This window comes from Pleurodeles waltl, chromosome 6, assembly GCF_031143425.1.
Source record: "Pleurodeles waltl isolate 20211129_DDA chromosome 6, aPleWal1.hap1.20221129, whole genome shotgun sequence".
Lineage (NCBI taxonomy): Eukaryota > Metazoa > Chordata > Amphibia > Caudata > Salamandridae > Pleurodeles > Pleurodeles waltl.
Window position 1 is genome coordinate 1671091137 of NC_090445.1, and position 18527 is coordinate 1671109663.

General features: G+C 42.6%; 1 protein-coding gene across 1 annotated transcript in view; it reads right to left on the reverse strand.

Moving 5' to 3' along the window:
• RAB14 (RAB14, member RAS oncogene family) overlaps positions 1 to 18527 on the reverse strand; it is a 227694-nt gene that overhangs the window by 164499 nt on the left and 44668 nt on the right. Inside the window, exons 3-4 of the mRNA XM_069241660.1 lie at positions 17763 to 17821; positions 16911 to 16964 (exon numbers count right to left, since the gene is read on the reverse strand). Coding sequence (XP_069097761.1) covers positions 16911 to 16964; positions 17763 to 17814 — 106 coding nt within the window. The 5' untranslated portion in view covers positions 17815 to 17821. The remainder of the gene's footprint in view (positions 1 to 16910; positions 16965 to 17762; positions 17822 to 18527) is intronic.

The following is an 18527-nucleotide window of genomic DNA, read 5'->3' on the forward strand; positions in this document are numbered from 1 at the left end:
GAGCTGGAACAACCTGCCCACGCACCTCAGACAAAGCCCATTTCTCACCATCTTCAGGAAGAACCTCAAAACATGGCTCTTCAAATGAGGCCCAGACCCACCACCACTACCTCACTGGTGAGTAGTTGAGCTTTACAAAATCTGATTGATTCTTTCAAAGTGGCTAAATACTTATTCTAAAAAAGACAGTAGCCCACAAACATTCAGATTGTCTAATATCTTTAGGACTGTCTAAATAGAATTAACACTCTTTAAACATACAACATGAAGGGAGGGTTAGAAAGTTAGAAAATAAATAATCTAACATAAAAAATTTACGTTAGGTAGGTAACTTGCATGACTATGCATCATCGGTTTGTTCTTATGGAACATTGTGAAGGGTTCTACTTCAAGTTGAAGTTACAGCTACAATGAACATGCCTTTCCGAGACAAATGTTGCAATCATATTATGTGTTTATTCAAACGTGGAAAACATCAGCTTCGTGGGAAAGGAGATGATGTAGGAGAAAACACTTCTGTATACCCCAACAGGAAATCTTTCACAACCAACATTCTGAAGAAAGGTTTGTGACAGAATTTCTATAGGCACTAGTAGCCATAAAACCTACCTTAATTGAAGAAAATGTGCAAACCTGACCTAGGGCAGGCAGTGGGGGAAAAAAAAAAAAAAAAAAAAAAAAAAAAAAAGGGAGTATCGCCTCTTCCTGACATCAGGAAGCATCAGAGTTGTTCTGAATACACCAGATAGAAAAAATCTTCCATTGCAAAGTTGAAAATGTTCTGGCTGAAAGAGACACCACTTCAATCAGAATGTCAACACAGTCTTATCATAAACTTAGATGGGCTTAATGTAAGAGTTCTGGAGTCGGTTTGCTAAATTCCAATGCCCTCAACTTGTAAAGGAGATCAGAACTGGGCGACAGTCTCCTGAGAGGTCCCTCTGACAGATGTAGGTGGTCTATAAACCACTACTCGCACAGCCATTAAGGAAGAGGTCATTAAGGCTATAAAATAGGACAACTTCATTACTACTGGTGGAAGAAGTATGATCAGGGGAAAGGCACAAAGAAATGTGCCTGACCAGTCTATCAAAAGGGCATTTCAACTGAACTTTGGTTAATAGCACCAGGAGGCAGTCTGATATTTCTTGTGATCTGGGTATACATGTAGGTCTAACAGTGAAAAGCTCCAATCTCAAAAAACATCTTGTGGAACTAAGTCATGCAGCATCCAACCATGATTATCGTGAAAAGACCTGCTAAACAATATAATTCTGCATATTTGGGAAGTGAACAGTCATGGCTTTTAAGACTAACATGAGTGAGTCATTTCCAGATCATCTGCACTTTTCAAGAGCGGTCAGGAATGCATTCCTTCCTGCTTGTTCACTGCTGTTGTGTTCACAATCTGTACAATAGGGACTGAAGGTAACCCAAGTGAGCACTCCATCCAAAGAGGCATCAGAGAAGATAATCTGTTTGGAGTTCCTGATGAAAAGGAATGCCCTACAATATATTTTAATGTCAGCACCACTGACAATGACTAAATCACAGACTGAAACAGACTGACTGTGTAATACCAGTTATCAGTCAGTTGGCACCACAGAGCCTCTAGACATAGTTGATCCTAGAAGAGAAAATATCTGACATGTCATTGGATGAAGAGTTGGTAGCATGCGGAGGCACTCAAATGGACAGAGGATATTCTCTCATCTGAAAGATACACTCCTGCAACCTCAGTGTCCGGTGATGTCGAAGCCTTAACTAGCCAATGGTTCAGACAGGGGCTACACAAAAAGTGTCTCTTGATATATGCAATAAAAACTGCCACACATTTAGAAAATGTTCTAGGATCCAACTTTAGCCTGAATGAAGGACTATGAACGGAAAATTATGACCGTAAAGTAGGATTCTTAGAAACATCTTTTTTTATTTTTTTTATTTTTTAACTGGGATGTGGAAGTAAACGCCCTAAAGATCAATGTCCCAATATCAGTCCTCTCGGTATAACTAGGAAAATATGATGTAAGGCCAGCCTTCTGAATTTTTGTTGATCAATCTGAGATCGAGAATGTGTCGGAGCTTACTTGAGTTTCCCTTTTGTGAACCAGGAAGTACCAGGAATAAATCTCAATTCAATTTTGGGACCTCTTCAATCGGTTTGTTTCCCAGCAAGGTCTTGACTATCTTCTGAAGATGTTCTCAATGGCTTTGACAGGCTCTTCTCAATCCCAGTACCACTTATTACCAAAACCCCTAGGGCTCACTAATGGACGAAGGGAGAAAGCGGGGTCACTATTTTGCTAAGTGGCTTCCCAGGAACAGTGGATGATTGATAACCAAATTTCCAATGAAAGTCTTCCAAAGGATCAAACACTAGCTTTGCTACTGGTGTTATGGCCAATAAAGGTTTTGAACACTGAAATAACAGCAGCCAAAAGATTTACATCAGTGTTTTCAATATTATGTCTTTCTCCCGACCACCTTGCCTTTCGTGCCTACATCTGTGAATTCATGCGAGCCATCTCCTCAGTGTTAGATCAGAATAGTGCATTAAAAGGTATTGACAGATTCATGATGTACTGCTGTACTTCCAGCTTTAAGCCAGCCAAGCGAAGTCAGGCACTTCGCTTTAGGGCAGTAGCCATGAGCAGCCATGTTAGAAAAGTCAGCATCAGTGCTGAAGACCAGGTTAAAGACAGACATGTCGTCTTTCAAAACATCCTGGAAGTCTTGTCAATCCTCTTGATGCAGTTTTTCAGATAAGTGATGGAGAAAGTCACATGGGGTTTTGTCATATCTGCTCAATAATGTAGTAGTAAAAGCCATCTTCACTTCAATTGCTACAATGCTATACAACTTTTTTCCTATAGAATGAAGGCACCTACGCTTGATGTTTTTCTGGAGGAAGGTTAGATGAAGAAAATGAGTTACCTGTAAGTGCGGTTCTCCGGTATTGGTATCTTTCATAGATTCACATGCTTGAATCATTCCCAGCTGTCTAAGTGGGACTATTCTAAAGCAATGTGTTATTACTATAATAGATAGATAGATAGGTTTTATAGCCTATGGTTCAATGCCTATGTCCTTTCTTAAAAAGTACCAAATCACAAACTTTAGCCAATCAGGCACTAGACCATTCCCAACAGAGGCTGATTTCTGAGCAAAAGTATGACTTAATAATCCCTGTCTGAAGGGAGCCTCTAAGGGGAGGAGGGCAGGTTGCATGAAAGACAAAAGTACTGGAAAACCACTGCTAAGGTAACTATTTATTTCTCCAGTATTGGATCTTTCATAGATTCACATGCTTGAATCAGAATAACAAGCAATAAAGGAAGAGAATGAAAATGTCACTTACCCAGTGTACATCTGTTCGTGGCATTAGTCGCTGCAGATTCACATGTTTGGCACAGTCCGCTGCCTGGTGTTGGGCTCGGAGTATTACAAGTTGTTTTTCTTCGAAGAAGTCTTTTTGGTCACGGGACCGAAGGACTCCTCCCTCTTTGGCTCCATTGCGCATGGGCGTCGACTCCATCTTAGATTGTTTTCCCCGCAGAGGGTGAGGATGGAGTTGTTTGGTATAAATAGTGCCCATGCAATGGAGTGAATATGTATGTATGATAAGAGTTTCTAATAATTATTTACAAATGTTCAGATGTTTAAGGTTTATGATCTACTTCTAAACGGCTACAGGCTTCCCGGGGAGGTGGGAGGGTACATGTGAATCTGCAGCGACTAATGCCACGAACAGATGTACACTGGGTAAGTGACATTTTCAGTTCGATGGCATATGTTGCTGCAGATACACATGTTTGGCATAGACTATAAAGCAGTTACCTCCCCTAAAAGCGGTGGTTTAGCCTGTAGGAGTTGAAGTAGTTTGGAATAATGTTCTTAGTACAGCTTGGCCCACTGTAGCTTGTTGTGCATTTAGTACGTCTACACAGTAGTGTTTAGTAAACGTATGAGGCGTAGACCAGGTTGCAGCCTTACATATTTCGCTCATAGGAATGTTTCCTAGAAAGGCCATTGTAGCACCTTTCTTTCTGGTTGAGTGTGCCTTTGGTGTAATAGGCAATTCTCTTTTGGCTTTAAGATAGCATGTTTGAATGCATCTGACTATCCATCTAGCAATGCCTTGTTTAGAGATTGGATTTCCTATGTGTGGTTTTTGAAAAGCTATGAACAGTTGTTTTGTTTTCCTGATTAGCTTTGTTCTGTCAATGTAATACATTAGTGCTCTTTTGATGTCTAGTGTATGTAGTGCCCTTTCAGCCACAGAATTTGGTTGTGGGAAGAACACTGGCAATTCTACTGTTTGATTTAAATGGAATGGTGAGATTACTTTTGGCAGAAATTTTGGATTTGTTCTTAGAACTATTTTATTGTTGAGTATTTGAATAAATGGTTCTTGTATGGTAAATGCCTGTATTTCACTTACTCTTCTGAGGGATGTGATTGCAATGAGAAATGCGACCTTCCAGGTTAGATATTGCATTTCACAGGAATGCATGGGTTCGAAAGGGGGACCCATGAGTCTTGTTAAGACGATGTTAAGATTCCATGAAGGAACTGGTGGTGTTCTTGGTGGTATAATTCTTTTTAGCCCTTCCATGAATGCTTTAATAACTGGTATTCTAAATAGAGACGATGAATGAGTAGTTTGTAGGTAAGCAGATATAGCTGCGAGGTATATTTTTATAGATGAAAAAGCGAGATTTGCTTTTTGCAAATGTAGTAAGTATCCTACTATGTCTTTAGTAGAGGCATGTACTGGTTGTATTTGATTGGCATGGCAGTAGTAAACAAATCTTTTCCACTTAGATGCATAGCAGTGTCTAGTGGAAGGTTTTCTAGCTTGTTTTATGACCTCCATGCATTCTTGTGTGAGGTCCAAGTGTCCGAATTCTAGGATTTCAGGAGCCAAATTGCCAGATTCAATGATGCTGGGTTTGGATGTCTGATCTGTTGTTTGTGTTGTGTTAACAGATCTGGCCTGTTGGGTAGTTTGACATGCGGTACTAGTGAAAGGTCTAGTAGAGTTGTATACCAAGGTTGTCTTGCCCATGTGGGTGCTATCAGTATGAGTTTGAGTTGGTTTTGACTTAACTTGTTTACTAGATATGGAAGGAGAGGGAGAGGGGGAAAAGCGTACGCAAATATCCCTGACCAATTCATCCATAGAGCATTGCCTTGTGATTCGCGGTGTGGGTACCTGGATGCGAAGTTTTGGCATTTTGAGTTTTCTCTTGTTGCGAACAAATCTATCTGGGGTGTTCCCCAAATTTGAAAGTACTTGTTCAGAACTTGGGGGTGAATTTCCCATTCGTGGACTTGTTGGTGGTCTCGCGAAAGGTTGTCTGCTAGTTGGTTTTGTATTCCTGGAATAAATTGTGCTATTAGGCGAATGTTGTTGTGAATCGCCCACTGCCAAATTTTTTGTGTTAGGAGGCACAATTGTGTTGAGTGTGTTCCTCCTTGTTTGTTTAGATAATACATTGTTGTCATGTTGTCTGTTTTGACAAGAATGTATTTGTGTGTTATTATGGGTTGGAAGGCTTTTAACGCTAGAAATACTGCTAACAGTTCTAGGTAATTGATATGAAATTTTGTTTCGTGTATATCCCATTGTCCTTGAATGCTGTGGTGATTGAGGTGTGCTCCCCACCCTGTCATGGAAGCATCTGTTGTTATAACGTATTGAGGCACTGGGTCCTGAAATGTCCGCCCTTTGTTTACATTTTTGCTGTTCCACCATAGAAGCGAGAGGTATGTTTGGCGGTCTACCAACACCAGATTTTGAAGTTGACCCTGTGCCTGTGACCATTGTGATGCTAGACACTGCTGTAAGGGTCGCATGTGTAGTCTTGCGTTTGGGACAATGGCTATGCATGATGACATCATGCCTAGAAGTTTTAGCGCAAATTTTGCTTGTATCTTTTGGTTTGGAAACATAGCACTTATTAGCTTGTGGAATGCCTGCACTCTTTGTGGACTTGGAGTGGCAATTCCTTTTGATGTGTTGATGGTTGCTCCTAGATATTGTTGTGTTTGACACGGTTCTAGGTGTGATTTTGTGTAGTTGATGGAAAACCCCAGTTTGTGAAGGGTTTGTATGACAAAAGTGGTGTCGTTTGCGCATTTTTTTACTGTGTTGGTTTTGATTAGCCAGTCGTCTAGGTAAGGGAACACATGTATCTGTTGTCTCCTGATGTGTGCTGCTACTACTGCTAGACATTTTGTGAACACTCTTGGTGCAGTTGTTATTCCGAATGGCAACACCTTGAATTGGTAATGTATTCCTTTGAATACGAACCGTAGGTACTTTCTGTGAGAAGGGTGTATTGGTATATGAAAGTACGCATCCTTTAGGTCTAATGTGGTCATGTAATCTTGCTGTTTGAGCAGTGGAATGATGTCTTGTAGTGTGACCATGTGAAAATGGTCCGATATGATGTAGGTATTTAGTGTCCTGAGATCTAATATTGGTCTCAATGTTTCGTCTCTTTTTGGAATTAGAAAGTACAGGGAGTAAACTCCTGTGTTTTTTTGTTGTACTGGTACTAATTCTATTGCATCCTTTTGCAGTAGTGCTTGAACTTCTAGTCCTAAAAGTTCTAAATGTTGTTGTGACATTTTGCGTGTTTTGGGGGGGATGTTTGGTGGGAAGTTGTGGAATTCTATGCAATAGCCATGTTGGATTATTGCTAATACCCAATTGTCTGTTGTAATCTGTTGCCAAGATTGGTAGAATTGGCTTAATCTTCCCCCCACTGGTGTTGAGTGAAGGGGTTGCGTGACTTGAAAGTCACTGTTTAGGTGGAGGTGTTTTTGGAGTCTGGAATCTTCCCCTACTCCTTGGGAAGTGACCCCCCCCGATATCCCCTGAAACCTCCCCTTTGGAAGGAACCCTGATATGGTGTGGTTCTTGATTGTTGGCTGGTGGTGTCTGTGGGTTGGCCACGAAACCCCCCTCTAAATGGAGTTTTTCTGAAAGAGCCTCTGCTCTGCGGGGAGTAGAGTGCGCCCATGGCTTTGGCCGTGTCTGTGTCCTTTTTAAGTTTTTCAATGGCTGTATCCACTTCCGAGCCAAACAGTTGTTTCTCGTTGAAGGGCATATTAAGGACAGCCTGCTGGATTTCAGGTTTGAAGCCTGAAGTGCGTAGCCAAGCGTGTCTCCTTATGGTGACAGCAGTGTTGACTGTTCTTGCTGCAGTATCGGCTGCGTCTAGTGAAGAGCGGATTTGATGGTTTGAGATCGTTTGTCCCTCTTCCACTATTTGCTGCGCCCTTTTTTGGTATTCCTGGGGAAGATGGTCTACGAGAAGTTGCATCTCGTCCCAGTGAGCGCGGTCATATCTGGCCAGCAGCGCTTGTGAATTTGCGATGCGCCACTGGTTGGCTGCCTGTGATGCCACTCTTTTCCCTGCCGCGTCAAATTTTCGGCTTTCTTTGTCCGGAGGTGGGGCGTCGCCAGATGTATGTGAATTTGCTCTTTTGCGAGCTGCCCCTACTACCACAGAGTCGGGTGGTAACTGCGAAGTAATAAACACTGGGTCTGTGGGTGGTGGTTTGTATTTCTTATCCACCCTTGGGGTGATGGCTCTTGATTTTACGGGCTCCTCAAAAATTTGTTTTGCGTGCCGTAACATCCCTGGTAGCATTGGGAGACATTGATATTGGCTATGTGTAGCCGAGAGGGTGTTAAATAAGAAATCATCCTCTATAGGATCGGAATGCAGTTGGACATTGTGGAAGTCTGCAGCCCTAGCCACCAGTTGCGAGTATGAGGTACTGTCCTCTGGCGGTGACGGCTTTGTGGGGTATGACTCGGGATCATTGTCCGGCACTGGGGTGTCATACAGGTCCCAAGCGTCTTGATCCTGATCGTCATGACTTATGGTAGTTTGCGCTGGTGAGTGCATTTGTGGCGGTGTTTGTGCCGGCGATGCCTGTGGTGGAGAGGGCGGAGGCGTGACTTTTTTAACCACTTTGGCTTGTGGTTGTGTGTCATCCTTTGGAAGTCCGATCCTTCTTTTCCTCATGATTGGGGGAAGGGTTGATATCTTCCCTGTATCTTGCTGGATGCACAGTCTCTTTTGTGTGTAGTCCGATTCTACACTTTGGAGCTCTTGTCCAAATTTGTGCATTTGGCCACTTAGTCCTTGTTCCTCTGAGTAGGATGAAGGTGTGGTATTTTTCGGCGCCGAGAGAGAATCTTTTTTCGGTTTCGGCACCGACAGAATTTTTGTTCCTTTCGGCATGGATTCTCGGTGCCGATGTTTTTCGGTGCCGGTATCTTGTTTTTGTCTCTCGGAGCCGCTTTCTCGGCTCCGAGGTTGCTCCATGGCGGTCCCTCGACCGGAGTCGGGTGTCTTCGCTATGGGCGTGCCCTTTTTCGGCCCCTTCGACGGGTCGCCTGATTTATGGGTCGAGCCATGGCCTGTTGGCAGTGGCGTCCCCTGGGCTTTCGGTTTGTCGATGGATTTACTTTGACGTCTTACTCACAGTTTGTTGCTGTTGTTCGACGTCGGAGTCTCCGGATTCTGATTCCGGAACCGAGAATGTTTCTTCTTCGTCGTCGAAACGTTGTTTTGTCGACGTGGACGCCATTTGGTGACGCCTGGCTCTTCGGTACCGGAGTGTTTTTCTAGACCGGAAGGCTCGACAGGCTTCACAGGTATCCTCCTTGTGCTCGGGGGACAAGCACAAGTTACAGACCAAGTGCTGATCTGTATAAGGATACTTACTGTGACATTTTGGGCAGAAACGAAACGGGGTCCGTTCCATCGGCTTCGATGTCGCACGCGGTCGGGCCGACCAGGCCCCGATGGGGGATCGAAACTGCCCCAAAGTCTTCCGATGATCGGTGTCGATGTACCTAACTATCCCGATACCGAACAATACCGACGCTTTCTCCCGAGATTCTGACTAACTTTCCGAACCGAAACACGGAGCGAAAAGGAATACGTCCGAACCCGACAGCGGAAAAAAACAATCTAAGATGGAGTCGACGCCCATGCGCAATGGAGCCAAAGAGGGAGGAGTCCTTCGGTCCCGTGACCAAAAAGACTTCTTCGAAGAAAAACAACTTGTAATACTCCGAGCCCAACACCAGGCAGCGGACTGTGCCAAACATGTGTATCTGCAGCAACATATGCCATCGAACATAATGATACCATATTAACATACATATAGCGGACGGTGGGGGAAAAAAAGAAAGCTCACCCTACTGAAACAGATGTCTTAGCACTGCCTATCCCATAGCCACATCAGTTTCAGGAGTCTCATCCAGGCAATTATGCTTTGTAAATGTGTCTCTACTGGACCTCGATGATGCTCAGCAGATATACAGGAGACGTACTCCAGCAGAAAGAACTGTAGTTGTAGACACAGCTCTGGTTGAATGGGCCTTGATTTTGTCCTGCAATGGCTTTCCTGCTTGTATGTAACTAAATTGTGAAGTTGATGCAATCCATCTAGCAATTGTTTGTTAAATTACAGGAAGGACTTTTCTGATATTAGCATATTCCAGAAACATTTGGTCTGCTTTACGGAGCTGATGGGTCCTGTGTAAGTAAAACTTTATGCAGCATTTGGGACGTCTAAAGAACGCAAAGATTTGTATTCAATCGTTTGAGGATTTGGGAAAAATGTTTGTAAACCCCTGGTTCATTCAGGTGAAAGTCTGATGGTACCTTGGGAATAAATTTAGGATTGGTTCGAAGTGTGACACGGTCTGAAGTGAACTGACGAAAGGGTTTCTTGATGGTAAAGGCGTGAATGTCACTTAATATCTTGGTAGATATTAGAGTCAGTAAAAGTGCGGTTTTCCAAATAAGATATTTCAACTGTGTACCAGAGATGGGCTTGAATGGGTTTCATTAGCAGTCCCAAAACTACATTCAGGTGCCTCTCTGGTGGAGGTTTTCGTACAGGAGGAAGTACTGAAGCGGCCTTTGTGGAACTGCTTTACGATGGGACTAGACCATAAAGACTGCATCACTGGAGCATCGAAACCTGGAAATTGCCACCAGGCACTCTTATAGAAGAATAAGTCCAGCCGAATGTTGCCGGGAGGAGAAGATATGGGAGGATTTGCTCAACCGGTGATGTGATAGGGTGGACATTAGAGCCCACACACCAAAGGGAGAAGCATTTCCACTTGAATTTATAAGTTCTGTTGGTTGTGTCTGTTCTTGCTTTGGCAAGAATTTCCCTGCAGTCTGGTGGAATGTTTATAGTGGAAAAGTCATTGAACTCAGGAGCCAGGCCAATAAGTGTAGTGATGTCGGGTCTGGATGCCGGACCAGGTTCATGGTCAAAATTCTGGTACAGGCCTTAGTCGGATATGGGGTTGGTCCGAGAGGAGTAGAAGCTCCGCGAACCAGAACTGTTTGGGCCATTGTGGGCTATGAGAAGTCCAGAAGGTTCCCTTTTTATTCTGTTCAGCACCTTTGGGATCAATGGGTTCAGAGAAAAAGCATTAGCATAGATTCAGGACCATCTAATTGAGAACGCATCTGTCCCCAAGATCCCTCCTGATGATGCCAACTTGCAAAGGGTGGGCATTTCTTGTTCACCCTTGTAGAGAATAGGACCACGTAGAGAATAAGACCACGTTCGGCTTGGCTCACAGGTCGAAAAATCTGTCCAAAACTTGTTGGTCTAGCTCCCACTTGCGGTAAGGAATACTGGTTCTGCTTAGCAATTCTACAAGGAGGCTGGACACACCTGGTACATGTTCTGCTGCGAGCAAGATATGATATTGAACAGTCCTGTTCCAAATATCCTGCACCTGACAGCATAGCACTGGTAAGCGTGTCCTCCACCCCAGTTTGTCGAGATAAAACATACTGGTGGTATCGCCTGTGCGTATGAGCACCGATGGCTGTGCTATCCTGGGGAGAAACTACTTCAGTGCTAAGGCGACAGATTTGAGACTCTGGTTTGCTGATGTGATGTGCTGTTTCATCCAAAATCCACTTGTCACGTATCTGTAAGTGGGCACTCCAGCCTTCTAGAGGGACATCTGTTATGACAGTTGGGAATTCGTTGAAGATATGAGAGACCTTAGGACAGATTTGAAGCTTCTGGTCACCAACACATGGCTACCTTCCTTGCTGAAGTTGTTTGAATGAGGTCCTCAAAAAAAACCTGCGCCTGGAGCCATTGTTTGTCCAGCTCTTCTTGCAGTGGACGCATCTGTAGTCGGCAATTTGAGACTAATGGGATTGAGGAAGAAATCATTTCCATTAAGAATTTGTACATCCGGAGAGAAACAGACTTTTTTTGTGGACAATTTGTGAGTTAGTTGCTAAATTCTCCTTTACCTGTCCTGGGAGGGAAATGCTTTGTCTTGCAACATTCTTGGGAGCCATCCTAGACGCGGTAAGTGTTTTGTGGTTTGTATATGATACTTTTGGTGATTGACAGTGGGCAGAGTTTGGTGAACAAAGAAAGGCAGATGGGCGTGACTGTTGCTGCTTGTTGATGTGCAGGAGCTTTTATGAGCCAATCATCCAAGAATGGAATGACTTGGATTCCTTGTTGTCAGAGATGAGCCGCTACTGGGCTAGCATCTTGGTAAAAATCCTGGGGGCTGATTTTAGTCCGAAATGCAAGGACCTTGAATTGTAAGTGGTTACCGGCCAACATGAAGTGGAGGAATTTGCTGCGTTTTGGGTGTACTGAAAAGTGGAAGTATGAGCCTTGGTGGTCCAGTGAGGTCATATGATCTCCTGTGACAGAAGGTGTAATATATCCCCGAGTGTCAACATGCAAAAACTTGTTCAACGTTCAGAGGTCGAGAATGGAACGCCATCCCCTGAGGTTTTTTTTTTGACTAGAAAGAAACAGGAATAAAATCCGCACACCTTCTGAAGTGTTGGAACAACTTCCACTGCTCCCGATTTTCTTCTTTTTTTTTTTTTTTACATGATGGATATTTATTTGAAGAGCTGTGTTATGGGAGGGAAGGGACTCTGCTGGACGGGTATTTGAATGAACTCCAGAGAACTCAGGAGATCACATTGAGAACCCACTTGTCTGATGTTATTGCGGTCCACTGATGAAAGTGGTTTGCAATTCAACCTCCAATCCGGGTTGTCGGAGAATGGCGGATAGTCGGTAATAAAACTGCAGTCACTGCTTTCTGTTTACATCTCTGTCATGGGTATACAATGTTCCGCTGGTGGAATGCTTATATGCAGCCACTAGTGGTTGTATAAATTGCTGCTGTGGTCCATATTGGCGACGGTATTGTGCTTGTCCTAACTGATACTGCTGCCGGTAGGGCTGGTAACCTCCGCTAAATGAATAAGCTGCTCTGTGTCTAGCTCCTCAAAAGGGCTGCCTCCTGTTTTGGAGAGTCCAAAGGGATGACGGCTGAAACCGCAGTTGTGTTCTTTATGGCTTTAAGGCCTTCTTGTCAAATAAAATCTATAATCGGGATAGCCCTCAACGATTTCTTAGCAACTTCTTTAAAGTCATAAGAAACAGTCTGTTTGTTTGGTAAGCAGCGGAAGTTCAAATCGTTTTGCTGCTCTCTCCATTAAATTATGGAATCTGTCAATGTCCTCTGGTAGAGAATCTACTGGAGCCGCCACTGGTGGGGATGGAGTGGGGATGAGATAGCTGTCCCACTCAATGGGAACTGAGGTATTTCTCTTATTTCACCTTCTCCTTCTTCATCTGTAAAAGGAGCATGGTCCGCTGGGCGGTTAGCCAAGGTATCTTCTAACGTAGGGAGAGGGGTGACAGCTGCATCAAGCACCATGATGGCTGCAGGATAGGTGTTTTAATGTCCAGAAGTAGTGTGTTTAGACTTCTTTAAAGAAGGCTCTCAAGAGACTTCTTCCTTAGATCGGTCTCCCTTGAGGGAGGTTGAAGTCTGTGAAGATTGGTCTGTCTTCTTCCGATAAAGGGCACTCCTTAGCTTTTAGCTACTGGAGCCATAGTAATAGTCTACTCTCCCTGTCCTTTCAGGTCTTCTGAGAAAAGGTGTGACAGATTTTACAGTCTCTCACCTTATGGTACAGGTAACATATACACATTTCTCATGTGGGTCATCCAAATGGAGCCTTTTTTTCCCCATAAGTTTCACAGGATCTGAATAATCCTTTTTTGAGTTGAGACATGCTGTCCAGTCAAAATATATATACAGTAGAATGCAAGTGATGACTTGAAGAAAAACTCCTTTGAAGACCTGAGAGAAAATCAGAAGACTGAGCAGAGCTCAAGGGGACTTCCATCATATGAGGTGCAGGAGAAAATCTAAGGAAATCAGACTCTGTTGGGAATGCACTAGAGGGTGCTGTTGTCTGTGATTTGGTCCTTTATTTTACAAAAATGATATACATAGGCTATAAAATCTATGGTTCAATGCCAGTCTATTACAGTAATACACTGCTTTATTGTAGTACTCCCACTTCGACGACTGGGAAGGATTCAAGCATGTGAATCTATGAAAGATCCAATACTGGAAAATACAAAAAAGTTATCGCTGGTACATTCACAGAGATAGGTTAGGATCTGCTTGCAGCAAAAGAGAAACTTGCTCTAGTGCTTTGCACTTCGTCAGAAGTGCTGCTGTAACAGATCTGACAGAGGGAGGTGTGAGAAAATTCCAACAATGGCTCAAGCAGACCAGGTACCAAGGAAATAGGAGGTCTGGAAGACTATCAATGAGACAATGTATCAAATATTATCGATACTACCTTAGGTTGGGGAGGGGAGGCATGGGAATATTCAGTTTGAATTCCAGAACCTCATTAAAAGACTGTAATACCAATGAGAAGACCATTCAGATTAAACAGCCTCTGATGAAGGAGTAGGAAGAAAACCAAGTTGATTAAGAACTCACCCAGAATGCCCTGGTACCTAGAGAATGAATAGGTGGAGCAACTTCTGAGTGGAGACTCTCATACTCTGAGGATTTAGGTAATGTAGTCCTTCTGAAACAGATGGGTGTTTGATGATCTGATCTCGGGGCTGAGGAGGAGCCCGAGGACTTGCTGAAGGAACTGACGCTATGCCTTGGAGTAACTGGAATGGGAGGAGAAAAATGTGAGGCTAGAGGTGTCCTTCAAGGACGAGTCACTGACAGATGCAAAGGTGTGACTTCAAGAGTTGTCTTACGCAGCCTTTTCCTGACCCACAAATCTGAACGCTGCAACCTGCTCAATGCGGAGATCTTCGATGTCAACTGGTGCTTTAATGTCAGCACAGAATATAATACTTTCCACCACCGGAACGACATACAGAGAGGTGAAGTGGGTAATTCAGACACAAGAGTTACTGAAGGACTTTTTATCTGGGGTCTGATTGGTGTTCTGAAGCATGGCCTCTAGGAGAATGACGTGACGGGTACAGTTTTTGCCAAAATCTAACAGAGCAGCTGGCTTTGAGGAAAAAAGAATCAGGAGGCTATGTGTAGCTTGAGCCTGCGGCACTATTCAGATGCAGCCAAGTCCAGAGATGCACCAATAACCTGACTGTTCAGCATAAGATCCTCATTAACCACCCAAATGTAATTTTTGTCCCTTTAGCAAAGCCCTACAATATGGGCTTAAGAGGACAGATGTGCTAGCCACTTCAACCAACGGGTAGCAGCTCTGAAGACAGAGTGACTCAAAGAAGCCAGCTGTCTTGTTTCCCTGTCAGATCTCATGTCTGCATAAAGGCAAGTGCTTTATATTTCTAGCAAAGGAAAAGGTGTTGCTGCGTTTGTGGCTGCTGGGGTAAGATTTCTCCTCTGCTTTTTATGCAAACTGTAGAATAAGAGGTACTGTTAGCCTGGAGCCTGGACTTTGCTGCAAAGTCTCCATGACTGCAGAGCTCATAGTCTGTAGTTTGCGTACAGGAATGTTACATTTCTCTCCAACTGGCAATAACATATTTTCAAGAATTAATCAATCACGTAGGTAAGGTTGGGCTTGGAGACTTAAGCAATGCCTTTTCCAAATTTGTTGCTGGAGCTGAGGTTTTCAGTGTCGGTGCTACAGGTAGTGGTGAGTACTGTCCCTTTGGAGGTGGAGTCATTATGTTGATGGAACTGCAATGGCTTTGGAAATTGGCAATTGAGGAAGTGGAGTCTGAGCTGGGCCCTCACCTAGTAAACTATTAACCAGACTCCCAAGACTAACCGGAGAAGCTGCCAGAGAACGTGCTATGCATGGTGTGTTCAGTTTCAAGCTTCTATTCTCCTACACCTATAATCTAAATGACATCAAGCATCTTCTTGATATCCAAGAGGTTTGACGCCAAGTGATGGGTTTGCTTTGAAATGGTGTAAATGAGGTATCAGTCTTGGAAGCAAACGTGTTGTTAGTACACCAGCTATCGGCGCTGCCCCCCCTAAGTCAACAGGGAGCAGTGTCTGTGGATGGGGTGCAGTTTTTATATGCAGTTTCCTCTCCCTGTATCTCCCCGTATGAAAGTCCATAGGGGCAGAGAACAGGAGAAAGGCCCCTTGATCAGCTCTTTTGCGCTCCTGTGTCTGGTAGAATATCTACTTCATCAGGTCACCCCTCGGTCTGCTTCTCAAGTAAATACCTTCATTGTCCACTAATGTGAGAATTTGTAAGGCAAACTACAAAGTGAGCATGGATCATTTGTGTCTTTCTTGCTACCACCGCTGGTACATTTTACAAAGAGAATGTGTGATTTTTCAGTAACGGGGGAAAACAGAATAGTAAGATGGAAAACCCCACTAACGTTCTGTCCCAAACTGTTAGAAAACAGGGGATTTCAACCCAATACATGTTCAAGGTCCAAACATTTAATAAAGTAAAAAAAATAGCACTCTGGAGCAACTTCCAAGTACAAGCAATGATGGGACTGAAAGGTTGCAGAATCCTTATAAAAGAAGTATCCTATTTTATGTTTCACAGGTCTCTGGCTTTCAAGCTTTTATTCAGTGCAATTACTACATGTTTATTCCGAAGGTTGGGGAGCAACGTTACTCTCTACTGCAAAAAATCTTTTATGTGCTAACTCGGCAAAACTGGCCTTTGTTTTAAAAAAGGAAAAAAAACATTAAAATATGAAACATTACGTTTTTAGAAATGCTGCAATGCATATATTTGCATATTAATGTGAGAGTTTCATGCTTGTTATGAATTTTTATATGTATGTTAATGTATTCTGGAATGCCTTGCATGGGTGCAACTATTCTCATTTAAAAGGGCCATCAAGAAAGATTCCAAGATGCAGGAAATCTTCTCTAGCTTACCATAGCACTATGGTCAAAAGGTACCATCATATGCTGCCCACACTTCCTTGTATAACATTACTATATTTGTAATAGTTTAGTATTTAACAGTCTATGTCACAAATGGCAATATAATTTGACCACACACATGAATTCCCTCTGGCCCAAGTTCTTCTTTGCTAATAACATTTTAATTTGCATTCAAAAATTAAACAACTGCAACTCATTTCAAATGCTTTACAATGTAAATAGGCTATTTTATTTAAGTCTGAGCTCTCTACCGTTTTGAATTGATTTGTGCAACCTGGACACAAGAAATTTCCTAACAAAATCTATTACTCATGTTTTTCGGTTAGCTTCTATTTCCTGAAGAAACATTTAGGCAATCACACAAAACGGATGCTTAACCGTTTCAATTACATCATCTTCCTGCTGTGTCAAACAGATTTAACAAGTCAATAGTAACACAAGGAGAAAAATACGTTACTTGCAGTAACATCACTGGTGAAAATGTATTAAAATATATTAAGGGTGCCAGAAAGACTGTTAACAGACTGGACCAAGAAATCAGACATTTTCAGGATGCAAGCAGCAGCTTTCAAGCAATAGTTTTAAAACTGTTTTCAATAGAAATTATCCAGCAACAGCATGCACAGCACTACAAGTATCTTACAGATACAGTATGTGAAAGACTTACATTTCTTTTCTGTAAACTGGTGAAGTAAACATGATTTTCCTACACCCATATCACCTGGTAAAACAGTAAAAAAGTAACTATTAGATTTGTTGGCCATTCCACCTTCTGCATTTTAATTCATACATCATTCCCTACTGCAAGGCTTTCTAAATAGGGCTCCAGAGAGTAATATTTAAATGTGCACAAAGAACTCCAAGTGCACGAATTTTGTTTCTTTGCTCAGTACCAGCTATGAACAAGGCACGTTGATCAATGCCCCTTGAATTAAGGTCTTCACAAATGTACCCAAATGTCTTTTCCATATCAGACAATCACGTTGAACCTTCTGGGCTCTAAAATGTGAAATGTTAAGCATGGAAAGATAGCTGTTGTAGCCATTAATGCTACCTTCTGAGCTCAGGCACTGATTGATACAGAATCCTAGATTTCAATGTACCGCCCTCACCAAACCCTCCTCTTTGGTCAGGCCCTCATTTTCTCCCTTTTGTTTCTTCCTTTTTACCAGCAACTATTAATAGACCTAACTATAATTACTGCAATGCAGATTACCTAAAGGAAAGACCTAAAGCATTAAAATAAAGGTCAACAAGGGTTTCATGATTGCAGGTGCATTATAATACTAAATTTCAACATCAAATATATTTAATTAAAAATAAACAAGGTACACTTCATATTATGCTTTAGCAAGACTATCAAAATAACGATGCAGGACTTTAAACCTTTTAGTATTTTTAAATAAAAGGATTTGAAAATGGCTGCTAAATATTCTTTGAATCTCCAATCCCTAAATGTTTGTGCTTTCAGGGATAATTCTGAAAGTCAAATACCAGCAAGAAAGCAGAATACACTTACCAATAATTATGTATTTAAAGATGTAAGAGTAGTTGTAAGGTGCTGTTGCCATTCTGACACTAATAAAACAAAAAAGGCAAAAATGCATTACATAAATTTGATACTAGTTCAAATTTCATAAATATGTCAGACAAGAAAAGTAGCATTTTAGAGTGATATACTTATTTAATAAATACTTACACAGCACTAATCTAATTATACACTGCTGCCACCTGTCTGAAAATGTTTTATTCCAGAAAATTGATAAATGCTAGAAAAACGTGCCAGAATAAAGCAGGGGGTGGGGAGGGGAAGGGAAGGAGTAGGTTACAGCAACATTCTCTCCCTCAGAACTGTTAGAATGGTTTAATATAGCCTTAGAACCCGCCGTAGCGGGCTCTACCGGCTATTAAAGGCCCGCTCCCCGCGTTAAATGCCCGAGCCGAAGGCGAGGGCATTTAACAAGGGAGAGGGACTTTAATAGCCGGTAGAGCCCGCTACGGCGGGTTCTAAGGCTATTAGAACATTCTGCCACACAGGGCAGAATGTTCTATTAAAAAAAATATATGTTCACGGAGCCCGAGGGGATTTAAATCCCCTCGGGCTCCGTGAGGCTTTGTTCACAGCTGTTGCTGTGAACAAAGCGAACATTGGAATGTTGGCGCTGCGTGCTTTTACCGGCCTGTAAAAGCCCGCAGCAGTCCATTGTCTTCATTCCAATGTTCTAATGCTTATTAGTGTTCTGAACAGTCAATGAAAATAATCTCGGAGTGTAAGAGCTACTGT